General features: G+C 50.3%; 1 protein-coding gene across 1 annotated transcript; it reads left to right on the top strand.

Moving 5' to 3' along the window:
- Positions 1 to 17,346, top strand: cand1 (cullin-associated and neddylation-dissociated 1). The gene is made up of 15 exons (XM_035401456.1): positions 1 to 313; positions 3,652 to 3,795; positions 4,290 to 4,444; positions 5,214 to 5,337; positions 5,626 to 5,882; positions 6,126 to 6,231; positions 6,441 to 6,586; positions 6,983 to 7,275; positions 8,003 to 8,144; positions 9,192 to 10,685; positions 11,407 to 11,502; positions 12,351 to 12,520; positions 13,160 to 13,324; positions 13,644 to 13,751; positions 15,468 to 17,346. The coding sequence occupies exons 1-15, from the start codon at positions 246 to 248 to the stop codon at positions 15,690 to 15,692; spliced, it is 3,693 nt and encodes a 1,230-aa protein (XP_035257347.1). The 5' UTR covers positions 1 to 245; the 3' UTR covers positions 15,693 to 17,346.
- Positions 17,347 to 21,137: the final 3,791 nt, after the last annotated feature.

Below are 21,137 nucleotides of genomic sequence, written 5' to 3'. Positions count from 1 at the left end.
ACTGCCCGTGCGCCCCTCTGCAGACCGCCCAGATCTCCATTCAAACACGGCTGTGTACCGAGTGATGACACTCAAGTCTCCGCCATTCAGCATCTGAACTGAGTTTCTCCCCCGAAGAATAAAACTGGCTGCGGAGATTGAAGGCACACTTAACCCAGAGCGAGAGAGTGGGGTGGAAATAATACTGTCCCACAAATACTGACTGTACTTCAAGCTTATTAGCTGAGTTACAACAGACTGCAAACATGGCGAGCGCCTCCTACCACATCTCTAATCTGCTGGAGAAAATGACGTCCAGCGACAAGGATTTCAGGTGAACGAGGTTTGGGAAATGCGTTCATTGAACAGAAGACCCGTGTTCTCGTAAATGTTGTTGTTTATTCGACCTATATTGTTGGGCTATGCCGCGACTGAGTACGATTAACTATGTAGCCAGTTAGCAGGCTAGCACTGGAAGCCCGAATAAGTAGGCCTCATTCCTCCGTTTATATATTGACTCTCAAACACAACATTCGTAACATTGCTAAACTATCTTTCTCCGGTTTGTTAATAGTTAGTTCCACATTAGTTGCGATGTTTATGTTTACGACTGCTTTGTTACTGACAGCAGGATAAACAAAAACAGGCATTTCCTAAAGTCACAGTCATGGCTAGTCATCGGTAGCACTGCAGTTAGCCGGCTAACCAAATTGTATGCTTCCATGAAGAATGAGATTAAAGAAAGTTGTGTTGAAGTGGCCAAATAGGAACTGTACTGTGATGTTCACTTAGTTAAATAGCTAGTTATTTGTTTATTCATTTTTATTTTACTAGCCGCCAAGCTAACCAGTTTAAAAGGCTATTAAAGAATGAATGTGATTAGCTAGCGAGTTAGCTGTCGGTTGAACTTGAATTTGTATCGTTACTTAGCTAGTTAGCACTGTTAAAGTTGGCGTTTGATTTCGGGAGCTGTGGGCTGTCGTGATTGTGACACTCGCATCATACTGATTCCACGTTATTGTAGTGTCCTTTAAATCAATTTTGCAATGCTTTCGTATTAATAACCGGCATCTCTGATCAATGCGAGTTAATACCGTAATTGTTTATGACATTGCTTATTTGCAGTGTCAGCAGTAGAGTATGTGAATGCGTTTATGAATTATCACTGAACATTAATTCACTCTTGTTGGTCAGAAGTTGTGAAGCGTGAGTAATCACTGCTTTGGGACGGACTGTAAACTTGGCAACTCAAAAATGTGTCAATGGTTGATGAATTTATTGTTGGTATGAAGGCTTACAGCTTCATACTGCAGAAGCATATGTTTAAATTGACTGAACATATTGTATTCAAATGTAGATATGAGACTGCATGCGTAATGCAGTTATGTGGGCTTTACCATGTGGCACCATGCAGTTTTTAGTGTGCATGCTGGATCTTTTTGGTGGAGTGATTAAAGGTGGTTCTGTAAGTCTATGCTGCTAGTGTTTTCTTTCACTTTTGTATCAGGAACCAGTTCAGCCTCAAGAAACCAGGTGAAGAGAGTTAACTGTAATCAGTTGCTTTCACTGATCAATTAATGCTGATCAGCAGTGGAACGCAGCAGACTCTGTGGCTGTCCATGACCAGGGTTGTCTGCACCTGTCAAAGTATTTTAGACAGTACATTTTGAAATAGCATAAGTTATCTATTTCACTGTTGCTTTTTGCAGCATATTGTAAGGGCCAAATGCCACATGTTTTTGACTGAACTGCTGCTTGTCTTCAAGTTCAATGTTGTTCCTTCCAGCATAGGTTTAATGAACGTCATTCAGAGTAATGACTTTAGTTTTATGACTGTGCAATAACTATAACATTTTACATTTTAATCAGTTCAATATTTGTACAGTCATACACATACAATTTTTGCTGCTATAATACACAAAAGGTCAAAAGTTAAACAAAAAAGAATGCATGGCATTTTTTAGCTGCATTTGAATATTGAATACGTGGTGCATTTTTAAAAAAATTAAGTAAACTGTTAAGAAATGTGATTGCATTAGATATTAAAGTTAATGAAGTTAGCTTAATTAATTAGACATGTGAAGTCCAAATTTAATATCAAAACACAGTTACACCATGCCCCAAATTTTATAGTTGAACATTTTTAAAGTGGCATATTGGAGGTGTAGCCGTTTCTTACGGTGAGTTTCACCTGAGGAGGCTTCACCTGCACAGTGCCTCTGATCTTAGGACCGCAGCGCCGTCAGCCACGTCTGATACCGTGGCGTAGTCTTCATCTTTGCAGATGCTTAATTTGGTAGTGGCATGTGAATTTTATTTTAATGGGATATTAAGGCACATTCTAACTCATTCTCACTAGTGCATTAGAATGCTCTGTTACCCAGTAATGCTCATTCAGATGAAACCTTGTTCCTCCCATTCCCTTACTCCAGCCCTCTCACCACCTGTAGCCAGGTCCATATTCTTCCGGAAAGCTCCATTCCCCCTGTGACAGTGTGGAGGGAACCCTAACCCTCTTAGCTCCATTCCCCCTGTGACAGTGTGGAGGGAACCCTAACCCTCTTAGCTCCATTCCCCCTATGACAGTGTGGAGGGAACCCTAACCCTCTTAGCTCCATTCCCCCTGTGACAGTGTGGAGGGAACCCTAACCCTCTTAGCTCCATTCCCCCTGTGCCAGTGTGGAGGGAACCCTAACCCTCTTAGCTCCATTCCCCCTGTGCCAGTGTGGAGGGAACCCTAACCCTCTTAGCTCCATTCCCCCTGTGACAGTGTGGAGGGAACCCTAACCCTCTTAGCTCCATTCCCCCTGTGCCAGTGTGGAGGGAACCCTAACCCTCTTAGCTCCATTCCCCCTGTGCCAGTGTGGAGGGAACCCTAACCCTCTTAGCTCCATTCCCCCTGTGCCAGTGTGGAGGGAACCCTAACCCTCTTAAGGCTCCCCTTGAGCAGTGTCAGGCCAGAGGGGCAGTCCCGGTCCTGGAGGGCTGGTGTGTTGTGCAGGTTTCTGATTCCCCCAGTGACCCAGGCTGAATGAGCTAACTGGCTGTGTGCACCAGCACTGGTGTGGGACTCTTAGCTTAGATCACAGAAAAATGTTTCATGTAAGGGCATGGGAACAGCCTTTGGCTGTCATTCTCGCGCTTATCAAGAAACGTACTTAAAATGTCAGATGGCATAAATGTTAGGGTGAATTAAGCAATTGAGGCCAGAAGTTGGCATGAAAGCTAGAAACAGACACTGTGCTCTTCGCCCACCACTGGTCTAAGCAGACCGCGCTGGCCTGAAGTGCTCCTCAAACTCAGTCTTCTGGGCATGCCTAGCTATTTCTGACATAATGTGGCTTAAAAGGGTAAATATTCCCTGAAAACATGTAGGTGTCTTTTTAGGAAAAGGAAGAGCTTGTTAAAATAGTGGGATTGTGGTTCTTGTGGGAAGGATGACAAGCGTACTCAGGGGTCCCCCTGGGCTGAGTTTGGGGAGCTCTGGTCTCTGGGAGCAGGGCAGTGTTACTCCAGTGCTTTGTGGCCCTTATTTCAGATATCCGGCCCTTTCCTCTGTGCTTTTTATGGCTGTCCTCTGACCTTGACCGTGTGCAGCTGGAGCAGTCCAATAAAACACGCTGTGATTGGGTTTCCCCACTTCTGAGTGACAGGAAGCTCTGTTGCCTCCAGGTTCATGGCCACAAATGACCTGATGTCCGAGCTGCAGAAGGACTCCATCAAGCTGGACGACGACAGCGAGCGCAAGGTGGTGAAGATGATCCTCAAACTGCTGGAGGACAAGAACGGGGAGGTGCAGAACCTGGCTGTCAAATGGTGCGTCCCCCAAAATTCTCTTCAGTAAATGAAAATGTGTCAGTCAGTGAAGTGAATTAGTTTCCTGATGTAACTGAATTGAAGTGGAGCTGTCTTTGCTGTGTTGGGTTGTGGGTGTGTGTACACGTGATTGAAGCTACACCTTGCTGCCAAATCCACTCTGAAGCTTTTCCATGTTTTTATTTCACTAACTGATTCATTCTGTTGAAAGGAGTTACGCTAGGAGTGTAAAATTGTGATGAGTCAGTAGATTCTGTAGATTCCTGTGACACCGTGGGCTTGTATTCAGACGCTTTCCCAGAGTGACTTTAATATTCCCCCCACACCCCTGCTCCCTCCCCCACGACATGCCCCTGCTCCCCTCCTCACCCCCACACCACTCCTTTGCTCTGTGTGGTCTGTGTGGTCACTGGCTGTGCTGTGGTGGTGTTTTTGTTGCCATGGTGAGTGATGGTCTGTGTGGTCACTGGCTGTGCTGTGGTGGTGTTTTGCAGTCTGGGCCCCCTGGTCAGTAAAGTAAAGGAGTACCAGGTGGAGACCATCGTGGACACGCTCTGCACCAACATGCTGTCCGATAAGGAGCAGCTGCGCGACATTTCCAGCATCGGCCTCAAGACTGTGATCGGAGAGCTTCCTCCAGCGTCCAGCGGTAAGTCCCGCCCCCCGACTGTGATTGGAGAGCTCCCTCCAGCGGTAAGTCCCGCCCCCCTGACTGTGATTGGAGAGCTCCCTCTGATGTCCAGCGGTGAGTCCCGCCCCTCTCCTGCCGCGGACCCGAGTGCGAGCAACCCACAGCTCTCATGGGTAACGGAGTCTGTTCTAATGTTTAGTGAAATGTAGTTTTGTAGTTTTGGGAATGTATTTAAGGTGGTACCGAGTCACCCCGAACCAGGGGGCAGGTTTAGCGGTTGAGATCAGCGGGATAAGGTAATTAACGGAGTGCGTAATGACTGCTGAGTGACCCTTATGATGAGCCGGTTAGCCCTGCCTGCGGAACGAGGAGCGTTTGGGTTCAGCGCTGGGAATGGGCCTGGCACCCAGCCAGACAGAGACAGAGCGCTTCTGGAGTTTAATTAATATTACATGAATATTCATTATGTGGTTATCATGGAAGCAGCAGTCAACCGCTACATAGTTTTAGGTTCTTTAGCATTTAGTCCTGTGATGGACGTATCAGCTAGCTTAGGGGAAGGTGTAGAAGCTTCCTGTATGTGCCACCAGCGAGTTTCAGGTTTTTCTGTCTGATTTTACTAATGCTATGCGCTCACAGTAAAGCAGTGTAGCAAATTCCCACCTTGCGCATCCTCTCCTTATGTTCTGGAGCACGCCAGACTCTGACGAGGATGATGATGATGATCACACGCACTCTGCAGCGTGGTCCGTGCTGATCTGGTTCTGTCCCCGCCCCCCTCTCCCAGGCTCCGCCCTCGCCGCCAGCGTGTGCAAAAAGATCACGGGCCGCCTGACCAGTGCCATTGCCAAGCAAGAGGACGTGTCTGTGCAGCTCGAGGCCTTAGACATCATGGCTGACATGCTGTGCAGGTGGGGAAAGACCATTTGTAACACAGGCTGCTACTGTAGCACAGGCTCTGACTGTAACACAGGCTGCTACTGTAGCACAGGCTCTGACTGTAACACAGGCTGCTACTGTAAAGCAGGCCCTGACTGTAACACAGGCTGCTACTGTAACGCAGGCACTGACTATAACACAGGCTGCTACTTAGCACAGGCTCTGACTGTAACACAGCCTCCGACTGTAGCAGAGGCTTGTTATTATTAGATTCTTTTCTGGGCTGCTCTCAGTGCTGTGTCCCTGCCCCACCTCCTCAGACAGGGGGGCCTGCTGGTGAACTTCCACCCCTCCATCCTGAGCTGCCTGCTGCCCCAGCTGACCAGCCCGCGCCTGGCCGTGAGGAAGAGGACCATCATCGCGCTGGGCCACCTAGTCATGAGCTGCGGGAACCTGGTGTTCGTGGACCTGATCGAGCACCTGCTGTCCGAGCTGTCCAAGAACGACTCCATGTCCACCACACGCACCTACATCCAGTGCATCGCCGCCATCAGCCGCCAGGCCGGCCACCGCATCGGTGAGGCCCAGCATGCCCTCGAACCCAGGCCCAGAGCCTCGAAGCTGGGCCCAGGGCCTCGGACCCGGGCCCAGAGCCTTGAACCCGGGCCCAGAGCCTCGGGCCCAGGGCCTCGAACCCGGGCCCACGGCCTCGAACCCGGGCCCAGAGCCTCGAACCCGGGCCCAGGGCCTCGAACCTGGGAGCCGCACATCTTTGTGCAGTGTGAAGATTATTTGAAATGTATTTTCTTGCCTGCTCCAGGTGAATACTTGGAGAAGATCATCCCCCTGGTGGTGAAGTTCTGCAACATCGATGACGATGAGCTGAGGGAGTACTGCATCCAGGCCTTCGAGTCGTTCGTCCGAAGGTGCGTCTCAGTGTCCTGTACGCTGATCTCAGTTCAGTGAACGGAACGCACACTCTGCTCTGTGGAGCTGTGTAAGAGGATCTGACTGCACTCCGATCAGTGTGAAAGACGTAAAGAGGGCGAGGGAGGGAGTTTGGGGACGCCTCGGTGACCTAAACTCAGCCCAAGCCCCTCCCCTGTGTGAGCTCCCCCCTGCGCTCCACCCACAGGTGTCCCAAGGAGGTGTACCCCCACGTCCCCACAGTCATCAGCATCTGCCTGACCTACCTGACCTACGACCCCAACTACAACTACGACGACGAGGACGAGGACGAGAATGCCATGGACGCCGACGGGGCGGACGAGGACTACCAGGGTACGGAACCCCCCCCCCCCCCCCCCCGAATCTCATTAAAACACACCTGAGCTCATATCAGAAAACTGATCTGCCAGCCAAGCAAACTGCTGCTTTCTCATATTAAAAACTGAGTCTGCTTTAGATACGGTGTTAGGGGCACTCTAACACAGTTTCAGTAGAAACTGCGTTAGGAGCAGTCCAACACAGTTCCAGTAGATACTGCGTTAGGGGCACTCTAACACAGTTTCAGTAGATACTGCGTTAGGAGCAGTCTAACACAGTTTCAGTAGATACTGCGTTAGGAGCAGTCTAACACAGTTTCCTCTTTTTGAAGCTGTATTTTGCTAAATATATTTTGCCACATGACCACTGATTCCATCATTAAAAGCCCCTCTCCGTTCTGATTGGCCGCAGGGAGTGATGACGAGTACAGCGACGATGACGATATGAGCTGGAAGGTGCGGCGCGCGGCGGCCAAGTGTCTGGACGCGGTGGTGAGCACGCGGCACGAGATGCTGCCGGAGTTCTACCGCACAGTGTCCCCCGCGCTGATTGGCCGCTTCAAAGAGCGCGAGGAGAACGTGAAGGCCGACGTGTTCCACGCCTACCTGTCCCTGCTCAAACAGACACGCCCCGCCCAGAGCTGGCTGTGTGACCCTGACGCCATGGAGCAGGGGGACACGCCACTCACCATGCTGCAGAGCCAGGTACTGCACACACGCACACACACACACACACACACCATGCTGCAGAGCCAGGTACTGCACACACACATGCACACACGCACACACACACACCATGCTGCAGAGCCAGGTACTGCACACACACATGCACACACGCACACACACACACCATGCTGCAGAGCCAGGTACTGCACACACACATGCACACACGCACACACACTGCTGACCATGCTGCAGAGCCAGGTACTGCACACACACATGCACACACACACACACTGCTGACCATGCTGCAGAGCCAGGTACTGCACACACGCACACACACACACCATGCTGCAGAGCCAGGTACTGCACACACACATGCACACACACACACACCATGCTGCAGAGCCAGGTACTGCACACACACATGCACACACACACACACTGCTGACCATGCTGCAGAGCCAGGTACTGCACACACACATGCACACACACACACACTGCTGACCATGCTGCAGAGCCAGGTACTGCACACACACATGCACACACACACACACTGCTGACCATGCTGCAGAGCCAGGTACTGCACACACACATGCACACACACACACACTGCTGACCATGCTGCAGAGCCAGGTACTGCACACACACATGCACACACACACACACTGCTGACCATGCTGCAGAGCCAGGTACTGCACACACAGTAGCAGTGCTTTGCTGTGGAGAGCTTCAGAAGGCTCGGTGATTGACAGGTGAGGTGTCTGTGCAGGTGCCCATGACTGTGAAGGCCCTGCACAAGCAGATGAAGGAGAAGAGTGTGAAGACCCGCCAGTGCTGCTTCAACATGCTGACGGAGCTGGTGAACGTGCTGCCTGGAGCGCTGACTCAGCACATCCCCGTGCTGGTCCCGGGTACGAGCCCCCCCCCCCACATCGCTCCTCACACTCTTACAGCTCCCCTCCTTTCACTACATTACATTACATTATAGGCATTTAGCTGACGCTCTTATCCAGAGCGACTTACAACAGTGTAACCAAAACTCAGGATCAAGTCCACTTAAGTCCATTGAACAACATGCAGATAAAAAGCCTTTACTATGATGCATACATTAAGGAGAAACAAGATAGTCTGAACCAAAAAATTTTTTTTTTTTTTTTCACTAAGACTGGCCCGGGCCAGTGGACCTCTCCTGCTACGAAAGGCAGATGGAATTGTGGGATGGTTGTTTGCATGATTTAAGATGTATTCATCTCTGCAGACTCAGCAAAGGGAGGCTTTCCGTATTTTCTTTTTTTTTTTAAAACATTTTTAACTGAAGTCGTTGTGGTGCATTACAGAAGTGCTTCAGGCTGAGCAGAGCAGGACTCACAGGCCAAACGTGCGATCTGCTCCAGCAGGGCTGTGCGTTCTGCTCCATTACATTACATTACAGGCATTTGGCAGACGTTCTTATCCAGAGCGACGTACAACAAAGTGTATAACCATAACCAGGAACAGGTATGACGAAAACCCTAGAGAGAAGTACCGCTCCAAGTGCAGGGAACAACCGCATAGTTCAACTTGGACCCTATAGGTTAAACTGATTAACACAACGAGAACGGCAACAACGCAGTCTATGGAAAAAATACAAGCAGTAGTTAAGACAGTTAATGCACCTCAGTCACCTACGAAACAGCTGCCTAGTTACAACCCTAAGCTTACAGTCATTTACAGGGGGGTAGGGAGGGATGGGGAGAGGTGCAGCCTGAAGAGGTGAGTCTTCAGTCGTCGTTTGAAATGGGTCAGTGTCTCAGCTGTTCTGACCTCCACGGGGAGGTCATTCCACCATCGTGGGCTGGGCTGGGCTGGGCTGGGCTGAGCTGGGCTGGGCTGGGCTGGGCTGGGCTGGGGAACCTGAGTAAACACAAAACACATTTTAAAAAACGATTCTTCTCTCTGGTCTGTTGCTCTGTTTGTAGGCATCATCTTCTCTCTGAACGATAAGTCCAGCTCGTCCAACCTGAAGATCGACGCGCTGTCCTGCCTGTACGTCATCCTGTGCAACCACCAGCCGCAGGTCTTCCACCCGCACGTGCAGGCGCTGGTGCCGCCCGTGGTGTCCTGCGTGGGAGACCCCTTCTACAAGATCACGTCGGAGGCTCTGCTGGTCACGCAGCAGCTGGTGCGGGTGATCCGGCCGCTGGACCAGCCCGACGCCTTCGACGCCACGCCCTACATCCAGGACCTGTTCTCCTGCACCGCCCGCCGCCTCAAAGCCGCCGACATCGACCAGGAAGTGAAGGAGCGCGCCATTTCCTGCATGGGTCAGGTGATCTGTAACCTGGGCGACAGCCTGGGGGCGGACCTCCCGCCCACGCTGCAGATCTTCCTGGAGCGTCTGCGGAACGAGATCACGCGGCTGACCACGGTCAAGGCGCTGACGCTGATCGCGGGCTCGCCGCTGGGCATCGACCTGCGGCCCGTCCTGGGCGAGGCCGTGCCCATCCTGGCGTCCTTCCTGCGCAAGAACCAGCGGGCGCTGAAGCTGAGCACGCTGGCGGCGCTGGACATCCTGGTGAAGAGCTACGGCGACGCGGCCACGCCCGCCATGATCGACGCCGTGCTGGCGGAGCTGCCGCCGCTCATCAGCGAGAGCGACATGCACGTGTCCCAGATGGCCATCGGCTTCCTCACCACGCTGGCCAGCGCCCACCCCGACTCGCTGTCCAAGATCAGCGCCGCCATCCTGCCCGAGCTCATGGCGCTGGTGCGCTCCCCTCTCCTGCAGGGCGGCGCTCTCTGCGCCATGCTGGACTTCTTCCAGGCGCTGGTCTCCACGGGGACGGCGGGGCTGGGGTACATGGACCTGCTGCGCATGCTGACGGGGCCCGTGTACGCCCAGAGCGCCACGCTGGCGCACAAGCAGTCCTACTCCTCCATCGCCAAGTGCGTGGCCGCGCTCACCCGCGCCTGCCCCAAGGAGGGCCCGGCCGTGGTGGGCCAGTTCATCCAGGACGTGAAGAACTCGCGCTCCACCGACTCCATCCGGCTGCTGGCGCTGCTGTCGCTGGGGGAGGTGGGCCACCACGTGGACCTGAGCGGCCAGCCCGAGCTGCAGGCCGTCATCCTGGACGCCTTCTCCTCCGCCAGCGAGGAGGTGAAGTCGGCGGCGTCCTACGCGCTGGGCAGCATCAGCGTGGGGAACCTTCCGGAGTACCTGCCCTTCGTGCTGCAGGAGATCTCGGGCCAGCCCAAGCGCCAGTACCTGCTGCTGCACTCGCTGAAGGAGATCATCGGCTCGGCGTCCGTCACGGGGCTCCGCCCCTACGTGGAGAGCGTGTGGACGCTGCTGCTGAAGCACTGCGAGTGCACCGAGGAGGGCACCCGAAACGTGGTGGCCGAGTGCCTGGGCAAGCTGACCCTCATCGACCCCGAAACGCTGCTGCCCCGCCTCAAAGGCTACCTCCTGTCAGGTGCGTCCGTCCGTCCGTCTGTCCCCCCTCTGTGTGCGTCCGTCCGTCCGTCTGTCCCCCCTCTGTGTGCGTCTGTCCGTCTGTCCGTCCCTGTGTCCGTCTGTCCGTCCCTGTGTCCGTCCCGTCCCTGTGTGCGTCTGTCCGTCCCGTCCCTGTGTCCGTCCGTCTGTCCGTCCCGTCCCTGTGTCCGTCCGTCCGTCCCTGTGTCCGCTCTCCTACCAGTCCTCGTCTCTGAACCCCAGCTTTCTGAAGCTTTGTTGCCGGTCTGCAGGCCTGTGATGCTGAGCTCTGATGGTTTAAATGGTGTAAATGTTGGCGGAGCTCTTAGCCAGAGAGACGGGTTCGGCGAGAGCCGCGGTGCAACAGGAAAAAGGACCAAGGGCACTTCAGTCAAACAGGAAGTGATGTCACCGCTGTCGACATAGTCAGCATATCTGCAGTTAATTGAAGCACAGATAAAGAGCGCGGAGAGCGGGATGGGGAGTGTAGATGGTATCTATTCATTCCGCTCCGGAGATTAATGAAGGCATATTAACTGCAGTGTGTGATTTACACAGGGCCTGGGGTTTCACCCCCCCCGTCCCCGTCCCCGTCCCCCCTCCTGCTCTGTGTATGCTAGGCTATTAACAGTGTGAGGTATTTTTAGCAGGTATTGTTGAAAATGAGATTAATCACGTGCTTAAATGCCATTGGCTCAATCAAAAGTGTTTCTGTCCTATAGGATCCTCCTATGCCAGAAGCTCAGTAGTGACTGCAGTAAAGTTCACCATTTCTGACCATCCACAGACCATCGATCCTCTGCTCAAGAACTGCATAGGTGAGCCCCTTTACAGACTGAGTAATCCACCGAGAGAATCTACTGGGGTAATCCAGCTAATGCACACAGGAGATTATCTACTGGGGTAATCCAGCTAATGCACACAGGAGAGAATCTACTGGGGTAATCCAGCTAATGCACACAGGAGAGAATCTACTGGGGTAATCCAGCTAATGCACACAGGAGAGAATCTACTGGGGTAATCCAGCTAATGCACACAGGAGATAATCTACTGGGGTAATCCAGCTAATGCACACAGGAGAGAATCTACTGGGGTAATCCAGCTAATGCACACAGGAGAGAATCTACTGGGGTAATCCAGCTAATGCACACAGGAGATAATCTACTGGGGTAATCCAGCTAATGCACACAGGAGAGAATCTACTGGGGTAATCCAGCTAATGCACACAGGAGATAATCTACTGGGGTAATCCAGCTAATGCACACAGGAGAGAATCTACTGGGGTAATCCAGCTAATGCACACAGGAGATAATCTACTGGGGTAATCCAGCTAATGCACACAGGAGAGAATCTACTGGGGTAATCCAGCTAATGCACACAGGAGATAATCTACTGGGGTAATCCAGCTAATGCACACAGGAGAGAATCTACTGGGGTAATCCAGCTAATGCACACAGGAGAGAATCTACTGGGGTAATCCAGCTAATGCACACAGGAGATAATCTACTGGGGTAATCCAGCTAATGCACACAGGAGAGAATCTACTGGGGTAATCCAGCTAATGCACACAGGAGAGAATCTACTGGGGTAATCCAGCTAATGCACACAGGAGAGAATCTACTGGGTGTAATCCACCAATCCACCAATGAGCTGTCGTTCATTCTAGGTGACTTCCTGAAGACGCTGGAAGACCCAGACCTCAACGTGCGACGGGTTGCCCTGGTTACGTTCAATTCGGCAGCGCACAATAAGCCTTCGTTGATCCGGGACCTGCTGGACACCGTTCTGCCGCACCTTTACAACGAGACCAAAGTGCGCAAGGAGCTGATCCGCGAGGCGAGTCTTCCTCATCCTCCTCTTCCTCTTACGGGTCACTCCAGCCGTCATGCCGTCCCATGATGGCGCTAAACGCAGGGTGACCTGGCTTTACCCCGCAGACCCCAGCACCACAGACCCCTGCCTGAACACACGCTGCCTGAACACACCACAGCCTGAACACACACACTGCCTGAACACACCACAGCCTGAACACACCCCTGCCTGAACACACACTGCCTGAACACACCACAGCCTGAACACACCACAGCCTGAACACACCACAGCCTGAACACACACACTGCCTGAACACACCACAGCCTGAACACACACACTGCCTGAACACACCACAGCCTGGACACACCACAGCCTGGACACACCACAGCCTGAACACACACACAGCCTGAACACACCACAGCCTGAACACACACACTGCCTGAACACACCCACAGCCTGAACACCCCACAGCCTGAACACACACACTGCCTGGACACACCACAGCCTGAACACACCACAGCCTGAACACCCCACAGCCTGGACACACCACAGCCTGAACACACACACTGCCTGAACACAGGGTGTGTTTGGTTATGTATGTAGTGTTTGGTTATGTATGTAGTGTTTGGTGACGGTTGTGTGTCCTGGGCCCTGGTGCTGCAGGTGGAGATGGGGCCATTCAAACACACGGTGGACGACGGGCTGGACATTCGCAAGGCTGCGTTCGAGTGCATGTACACACTGCTGGACAGCTGCTTGGACAGATTAGACATCTTCGAGTTCCTCAACCATGTGGAGGACGGGCTGAAGGACCATTACGACATCAAGGTACACATTACAGCTGCTACAGAATCAGAACTGAACACACTGAGCAGTGTTAATCAGGAGATCTGAACACACTGAGCAGTGTTAATCAGGAGATCTGAACACACTGAGCAGTGTTAATCAGGAGATCTGAACACACTGAGCAGTGTTAATCAGGAGATCTGAACACACTGAGCAGTGTTAATCAGGAGATCTGAACACACTGAGCAGTGTTAATCAGGAGATCTGAACACACTGTGCAGTGTTAATCAGGAGATCTGAACACACTGAGCAGTGTTAATCAGGAGATCTGAACACACTGAGCAGTGCTGTTTTCCCTCAGATGCTGACGTTCCTGATGCTGGCCCGGTTGTCCACACTGTGCCCCAGTGCTGTGCTGCAGAGGCTGGACCGGCTAGTGGAGCCACTACGAGCCACCTGTACCACAAAGGTACCAGCCCTCACCTGTGGCCTATACCTTTAACCTGCCTGTACCTGCCCTCACCTGCGGCCTGTACCTTTAACCAGCCTGTACCTGCAGCCTATACCTTTAACCTGCCCTCACCTGCGGAATATACCTTTAACCTGCAGCCTATACCTTTAACCTGCCCTCACCTGCGGCCTATACCTTTAACCTGCCCTCACCTGCGGCCTATACCTTTAACCTGCCCTCACCTGCGGCCTATACCTTTAACCAGCCTATACCTGCAGCCTATACCTTTAACCTGCCTGTACCTGCAGCCTATACCTTTAACCTGCCCTCACCTGCGGCCTATACCTTTAACCTGCCTGTACCTGCAGCCTATACCTTTAACCAGCCCTCACCTGCGGCCTATACCTTTAACCTGCCTGTACCTGCAGCCTATACCTTTAACCAGCCCTCACCTGCGGCCTATACCTTTAACCTGCCTGTACCTGCAGCCTATACCTTTAACCTGCCCTCACCTGCGGCCTATACCTTTAACCTGCCTGTACCTGCAGCCTATACCTTTAACCTGCCCTCACCTGCGGCCTATACCTTTAACCTGCCCTCACCTGCGGCCTATACCTTTAACCTGCCCTCACCTGCGGCCTATACCTTTAACCAGCCTGTACCTGCAGCCTATACCTTTAACCTGTCTGTACCTGAAGCCTATACCTTTAACCTGTCTGTACCTGAAGCCTATACCTTTAACCTGCCCTCACCTGCGGCCTATACCTTTAACCTGCCTGTACCTGCAGCCTATACCTTTAACCTGCCCTCACCTGCGGCCTATACCTTTAACCTGCCCTCACCTGCGCCTGTACCTTTAACCTGCCTGTACCTGCTGCCATACCTTTAACTTCCTGCTTTACCTTTTATGTAATTGCCAACGTACACCTGATTGGCTGCCCAGTCCTTTTGAATTCTCTGCCCACATTGACTTCCTCCCCAGGCCATCAGTGTAAAAGAGACCTGCCTGTGTTTAAAGCTTACACAAGTTACTAACTTAATGAATGGTGTGTGTTTTTTTGTATTTGTGTGTGTGTGTGTATGTGTATTTCTGTGTGTGTGTGTGTGTGTGTGTATGTGTATGTGTATTTCTGTGTGTGTGTGTGTGTTTCTCTGTGCATGTGTATCTCTGTGCGTGCGTGTATCTCTGTGCATGTCTGTATCTCTGTGCGTGTCTGTATCTCTGTGCGTGCCTGTGTGTGTATCTCTGTGCGTGTGGGTATCTCTGTGCGTGTCTGTGTGTGTTTCTCTGTGCATGTGTATCTCTGTGCGTGCGTGTATCTCTGTGCATGTCTGTATCTCTGTGCGTGTCTGTATCTCTGTGCGTGCCTGTGTGTGTATCTCTGTGCGTGTGGGTATCTCTGTGCGTGTCTGTGTGTGTATCTCTGCGTGCGTGTATCTCTGTGCGTGCCTGTATCTCTGTGCGTGTCTGTATCTCTTTGCGTGCCTGTGTGTGTATCTCTGTGCATGTGTGTATCTCTGTGCGTGCCTGTGTGTGTATCTCTGTGCGTGTGGGTATCTCTGTGCGTGTCTGTGTGTGTATCTGTGCATGTGTGTATCTCTGTGCGTGCCTGTGTGTGTATCTCTGTGCGTGCGTGTATCTCTGTGCGTGCCTGTATCTCTGTGCGTGTCTGTATCTCTGTGCGTGCCTGTGTGTGTATCTCTGTGTGTGTGTGTATCTCTGTGCGCGCGTAGGTAAAGGCAAACTCGGTGAAGCAGGAGTTTGAGAAGCAGGATGAGCTGAAGCGATCAGCCATGCGTGCGGTGGTGGCGCTGCTCACCATCCCCGAGGCAGAGAAGTCGCCCCTGATGAGCGAGTTCCAGTCCCAGATCAGCTCCAACCCCGAGCTGGCCGCCATCTTCGACAGCATCCAGAAGGACTCCACCTCCGCCAACATGGAGTCCATGGACACCAGCTAAAACGGCGCCGCCTCCACCGCTTCCAAACAAACGTCAATAATCCTAAAAAAGAGAAAAAAAACCCGGGCGACCAGTTTATCGTTCCACGCATTGCACTGAAACTACAGTTTAAATAATAATAAAAAATTAAAAATGGGGGGATATAATGGAAAAAAGAATTTAAAAAGAAAAACATTGTTGAAGCTCCAATGCGTATCACTCTGTTCCTCCTTTCCCATAAACACGCGGTATGTTTGGCTACATGTTCATGGTTGCTTTTTTTGTCTAGTGTTTATAATTCCATGGGGTCTGCAGAGTACAGTGGTACTTCAGTCTGCCGCCCCCCCTCCCCCCCTCCCCCGCGGGTGGGTGGCACCACGGCGTTCGGCTGAGAAGGGTTGGTTTTGGCGATAGGGGACAGACGTTTCTCGTCGCACATTTGAGCGGCATCGGAGTGAAATGCAATGACACGAGTGCAGGGGGGTTGATAATAATATTCCGCATTTGCCGTTGCTGAAGCATTCTTATTTTTAAACACTTCCTTTTTGGTTTGCCATGTCGTTTGCAGCAGGTTGCTGGGGGAGGTCGTTCTGTACGATTTGAGTATCATTTCTGCCTTATCCTTGTGTTGTGAGTGTTGATTGGCAGGCAGGTTGGGACCCAGCGTACGTGTGGTTTGTGAGATTATATTGTGGGCAGGCTTGGCACAGGCTGGGCGTTTGGTGGGAAGGACAGGATGTGCATCTGAACCTCGTTTGTTCAGACGAGTGAGTTATGTTGAAATTGTACTGTCTTCTTTCTGACTTACTATTTTTTCCGCTTTTCATTTTTGAAAGCAGGGAGCAGAAAAGCAGGGAGCAGATTCTGTTCCTGGTAAAAGCGTGTACAGTATGATCAGTGCGCTCTCCGCCACCATTAGTATTACTTTTAGTATGAGTGTTTTTTTTACTGCACGTGTTGATAGCTCCTGAACTTCACGGCACAGCGTGAAATGCCATTCAGAGTCCTCTGGAGCTTCAGGCAGGTGTGGCTTCGGCATGTCGGGGAAACCTGAACGAAACGGCTGGATTTCTCTGCCACGCTCTGACTGAACAGTGACAGCAGTGGTGTGCCCTGGCCCGCTCAGGAGTGAAGAGCTGTAGCGTTTGGTGTAATTGGCTAAATCTGTCAGAGCCGTTTGAGTGCAGAACACCTGCAGTCCTGAAGCCTCAAATCCACTCCTCTTGGGGAGAAAAGAAAAAAAAAGGAGTTGGGTGGAAGCCCGTAGATTTTCACATTTTTGTCGTTCTCTCATCTCGAGCACGGTGCCATCCACGTTAGGCTTTTTGGTGACACCTGTGGTTCGGTTGATGCAAAAAGACTTCTTCAAATTTGAGGGGGCGAGGGAGGGGTGTGAAGTTACAGGTAACTCACCTTGAGGAGCTGTGAGCGTTGAAAGACCGCTTTATCTGCTTTTGTTTACTTTGTCATTCCTGTGGACGGTGTGATGGGACCGAACGTGTTGTGGGAGCCTGGTTTGTGGTGCTTGGACCAGTCTAGCGAGCTTGGTCAGCGAGTCCGGCCTCTAAGCTGTAGAAAGCTGTGATGACTCATACATTTTTTTTCATCTATGAAGAGAAAAGAAAAACAATCCGCTGAGGAGAAATGTCTAATAAAAACTTCTACTTCTGCCTGCCTTCTTATCTTTATTTTATTTAACATGGCCTTTCCGTCACGACTCATTGTCCAGATCACCATGGTAACTTTCCTGACGTCAGATTGGCTGACCTGGTCTCACCGCAGGTCACCTGCGAGTTTTAGTGCTGGAATCTGGGTGAGAGTGTCATCAGAGAAAAGCCCACAGGGGTCCCGTGTTGTTTGGGTCTAATTTCAGCCCTTCTGTAATCCAGGGATCCAGTGGTGGAAATTAATATTGATCACGTTAAGGAAATTAACTCTGGTGACGTGAATTCAAAATAAAAACAAGGACTTATTTCTAACCATTTTATACTGGGGAAGCAAAATGAATAGGATCAGCACTTATGGTATGGTAGAATAATTTTTTTGATTATTAAATTGCTGTATCAGTAATCTAAACTAATAACTAATTGGTTTGGCAAAAAAAATCTCTTGCAATGCGGTGGTAAAGAGATGAATTGTCGGCAGTTGATTTTACTCACCAGAGTATAGGGCAACGGACACCGAGTTTGACTTTCCGAGGAATCTGCAGTGTTTCGTAGAGTAACGTAGACTGGGGGAAGTTCTTGAAGGACAGGGATGGCTGTGTTGTCCAGATCACTGGTGACGTGGAGAGGTCGTCGGACAGTCTGCGGGGTTGGCTGCCCATCTCCAGAAGCTCAGCGGGGGGAGGTGAGTAAACTGCTTTATTAAATCTGTAGATTGGTCTGGGTTTGCTGAGGTGACAAACTGCAGCCTTACTGTGGTGCACCTAAACGAGAACAAACGCAAAATGAGAAGAGAGCAGGTGCGGTAGGAAGGAGGGTTTCCTGAAGGAATGAGGGGTGGGGGAGTGTGAGGGGGTCCATTCTCTGGCACCTCCGCTGTTCTACCTCCATTTATTTCAGCTTGGCTGTTACACAAACCTGATTTCCTCTCAGTCTATATCAAGTGGACAGATCAGGAGAACCTGGTTTATCTCCGTCATGTGAACATCAACAGCCTATTTAGCTCGCACCACAGGAGATGGAGGCAAAAAAATGTAAACTTCAGAATCACCTACACCAAAAATAAAAAATTTAGTGCCATGTACTGTAATTGTAATCTAGTACCTGCTTAAAGAAATGTGTGAAGAAAATGTCTGCTTCAGAGTGATTCTGAAACTAAGTGTCGTTGACAAAGAGAAGAAAATTGCCCAAACTAATTTTAGTGCCATCAAGAGAAATGATAAAAAGAAAAAGGCTGGAGGCGGCCTTAAATCTGGAGTTATTACCTCCATTCTCTGAAGAAGAATGGCCATTTCTTTGTCCTGAAAATGAATGGCTGAACAGTGAACATGGAGTCCATACTGCAGACTGCAGTAATAATGCATTTAGTAAAGAAAAATACCTTTTCTTATTTAGCTGCGTAAGAAAACCTGGCTTGAAATGAGAGAATAAATATAAATAATGTTTCACATATGATTTATATTTACTGTATGATCTCAAAATGGCTGACATTTTGACAGTTATAAGTCAGTTGTAAATAAATTTGACAGTTTGTCAAATGGTCTTTTTAAGTGTCTTCAAAATTGTTTCCGAATTTTCAGAGGTTGCCATACAACGTCTCTAGGAAATGCTACTAATTCCAAACAGGTGGAAATTCAACAAAATCACTCTGATGGGTTTTTTCCCCTCGTCATTAAACCCTCTCAGAATTGCAGGAGGCGCGATTACATTCTGCGTAAGTGACTGTGAAAACTGCACTGAGAGACAGCTTGTCAAGTGCCTTTATTCGCTCATTAGATGAACAATCATAGGAGAATTAGAGAGGGAGACGGCATGTGCCTTAATTGTTAGGAATACAGAGTCAACCATCTGGTTGATGCATAGTAATATCTGTGCCTTTGCTGCATGTACATGTGGACCTCCAGTGTACCTTCAGTAAACCACATTGAGCACAAATTCTTGGACAACTGTGTCCATTTAATTTCAAGCAAGCATAATGAACATTTATTATACAGAACCCGTACTGGAACTGGACCCCTGCTATTAGGGATTTAACATCTTCTGTACCAGTTTAAAATGACAGTTTATTTATTTTTTAAGGAGGCCTGAAAAACCAGCGGGACTGTTGTTGTAAAAACTGCCCCTAATTTATATGAATCCACCTTTAGGCCACTGCCAATTTCACAGCTGAACCCCTCCTGGAACCACGGTTCAGATAAATTAGTTTGCTGAAGATCCGTTTGGCCAAACTTTAATTGAAATCTACTTCGCCCGTTCGTTTTATTTACAGAATGTTTCTGTGGCCAATATTAAGGAATTAATTCCCATTTAATTAACTTTGACTCCACTATGGCCTCAATCTTTCCAGATAGCTACACAGTAGCTGTGTTTTGTTAATGATTTGGAGAGAGGGTAAAATGTGACGCACAAGCACTTCTGGGTGCTCGATTCAATTTACATGTTTAATGTTATTTTCTGCTTATGCTATAATGTCAAGCCCACTCCCTGCAGTTCTCAGGGAGGGGAACCATTTTCATTTGAATGGAAAGACAGCAAACATCTGTACGTTCAGAACTAGTTGTGTAAAATGTATAAAAATGGAAGCACAACTTCATAATCCTTCTTTTGAAGTTAAAAACTGAATGGTCACTGAATTAATCCACTAAAATTCAGGCTTAAATTCAGCTGCTGTGGCACAGTCAGGATTCAATCTCGACTACCTTACTGAAACAGGAAGGCGTATAATATTGGATATTTACACAGAAATTATTTAACGATACAAGATATTCTTCACATTTATCACCCATACAAAGACAGGAAAAGCTGACTATCATTCAATTGCCTTGAGTAAGCTTTAAGGATATAAAATAAAGCTTTACCTGCAATGAAATGTAATCAACCATGAATGAGTGTCTGGTGTGAAGTACTGGGGGTGTCCAAATAACGTGACAGACATCTCCAAGAACACTGGTACATTTGTCAAAATGGGAAATAAAATAGAAACATCACTTTAATTTTGCCTGCAAATAAAATTCTGTTCTCTGCTCTGCTTCAGCGTGACATGAATGAATGACTTTCTGTGCTTGATGCGGAAGAAAGAAAGCCGCTGGAACTCTGGAAATCAATTCCAGCTCCCTCCCTGGGAGAAGGAGTGACTGAGAGGAACAAGCGGAGTTTCCTGCGTTTAGCCGGGGAACCTGAAGGGTACAAGCCTGAGAGAAGACCTGCAGTCTATTCTGGGAGAGTTCTTCTCTTCTGCATCTCATGAGATCGCTTTCTGTTTCAATGCCGGAGCACTAAGCCACAGCTCCACGGGCTAACCTGGAGCTCCACAGCCTAACCTGGAGCTCCACGGGCTAACCAGGCTAACCTGGAGCTCCACGGGCTAACCAGGCTAACCTGGAGCTCCACGGCCTAACCGGGCTAATCTGGAGCTCCACGGGCTAACCGGGCTAACCTGGAGCTCCACAGGCTAACCGGGCTAACCTGGAGCTCCACAGCCTAACCTGGAACTCCACAGCCTAACCTGGAACTCCACGGCCTAACCTGGAGCTCCACGGCCTAACCTGGAGCTCCACGGCCTAACCTGGAGCTCCACAGCCTAACCTGGAGCTCCACGGGCTAACCTGGAGCTCCACAGCCTAACCTGGAGCTCCACGGCCTAACCTGGAGCTCCATGGGCTAACCTGGAACTCCATGGGCTAACCTGGAACTCCATGGGCTAACCTGGAGCTCCATGGGCTAACCTGGAACTCCACAGCCTAACCTGGAGCTCCACGGCCTAACCTGGAGCTCCATGGGCTAACCTGGAACTCCACAGCCT

This window comes from Anguilla anguilla, chromosome 19 (assembly GCF_013347855.1).
Source record: "Anguilla anguilla isolate fAngAng1 chromosome 19, fAngAng1.pri, whole genome shotgun sequence".
NCBI classification, from domain to species: Eukaryota; Metazoa; Chordata; class Actinopteri; order Anguilliformes; family Anguillidae; genus Anguilla; species Anguilla anguilla.
This window is presented reverse-complemented; position numbering and strand designations above follow the sequence as displayed.

What these genes read in the sequence shown, in the direction of transcription:
- cand1 (XM_035401456.1), top strand. Translation starts at nt 246, where the DNA reads ATGGCGAGCGCCTCCTACCACATCTCTAATCTGCTGGAGAAAATGACG. An exon ending in TTCGAGTCGTTCGTCCGAAG is followed by an intron (nt 6,232 to 6,440) that starts GTGCGTCTCAGT and finishes CTCCACCCACAG; the next exon opens with GTGTCCCAAGGAGGTGTACC. An exon ending in GGCGGACGAGGACTACCAGG is followed by an intron (nt 6,587 to 6,982) that starts GTACGGAACCCC and finishes GATTGGCCGCAG; the next exon opens with GGAGTGATGACGAGTACAGC.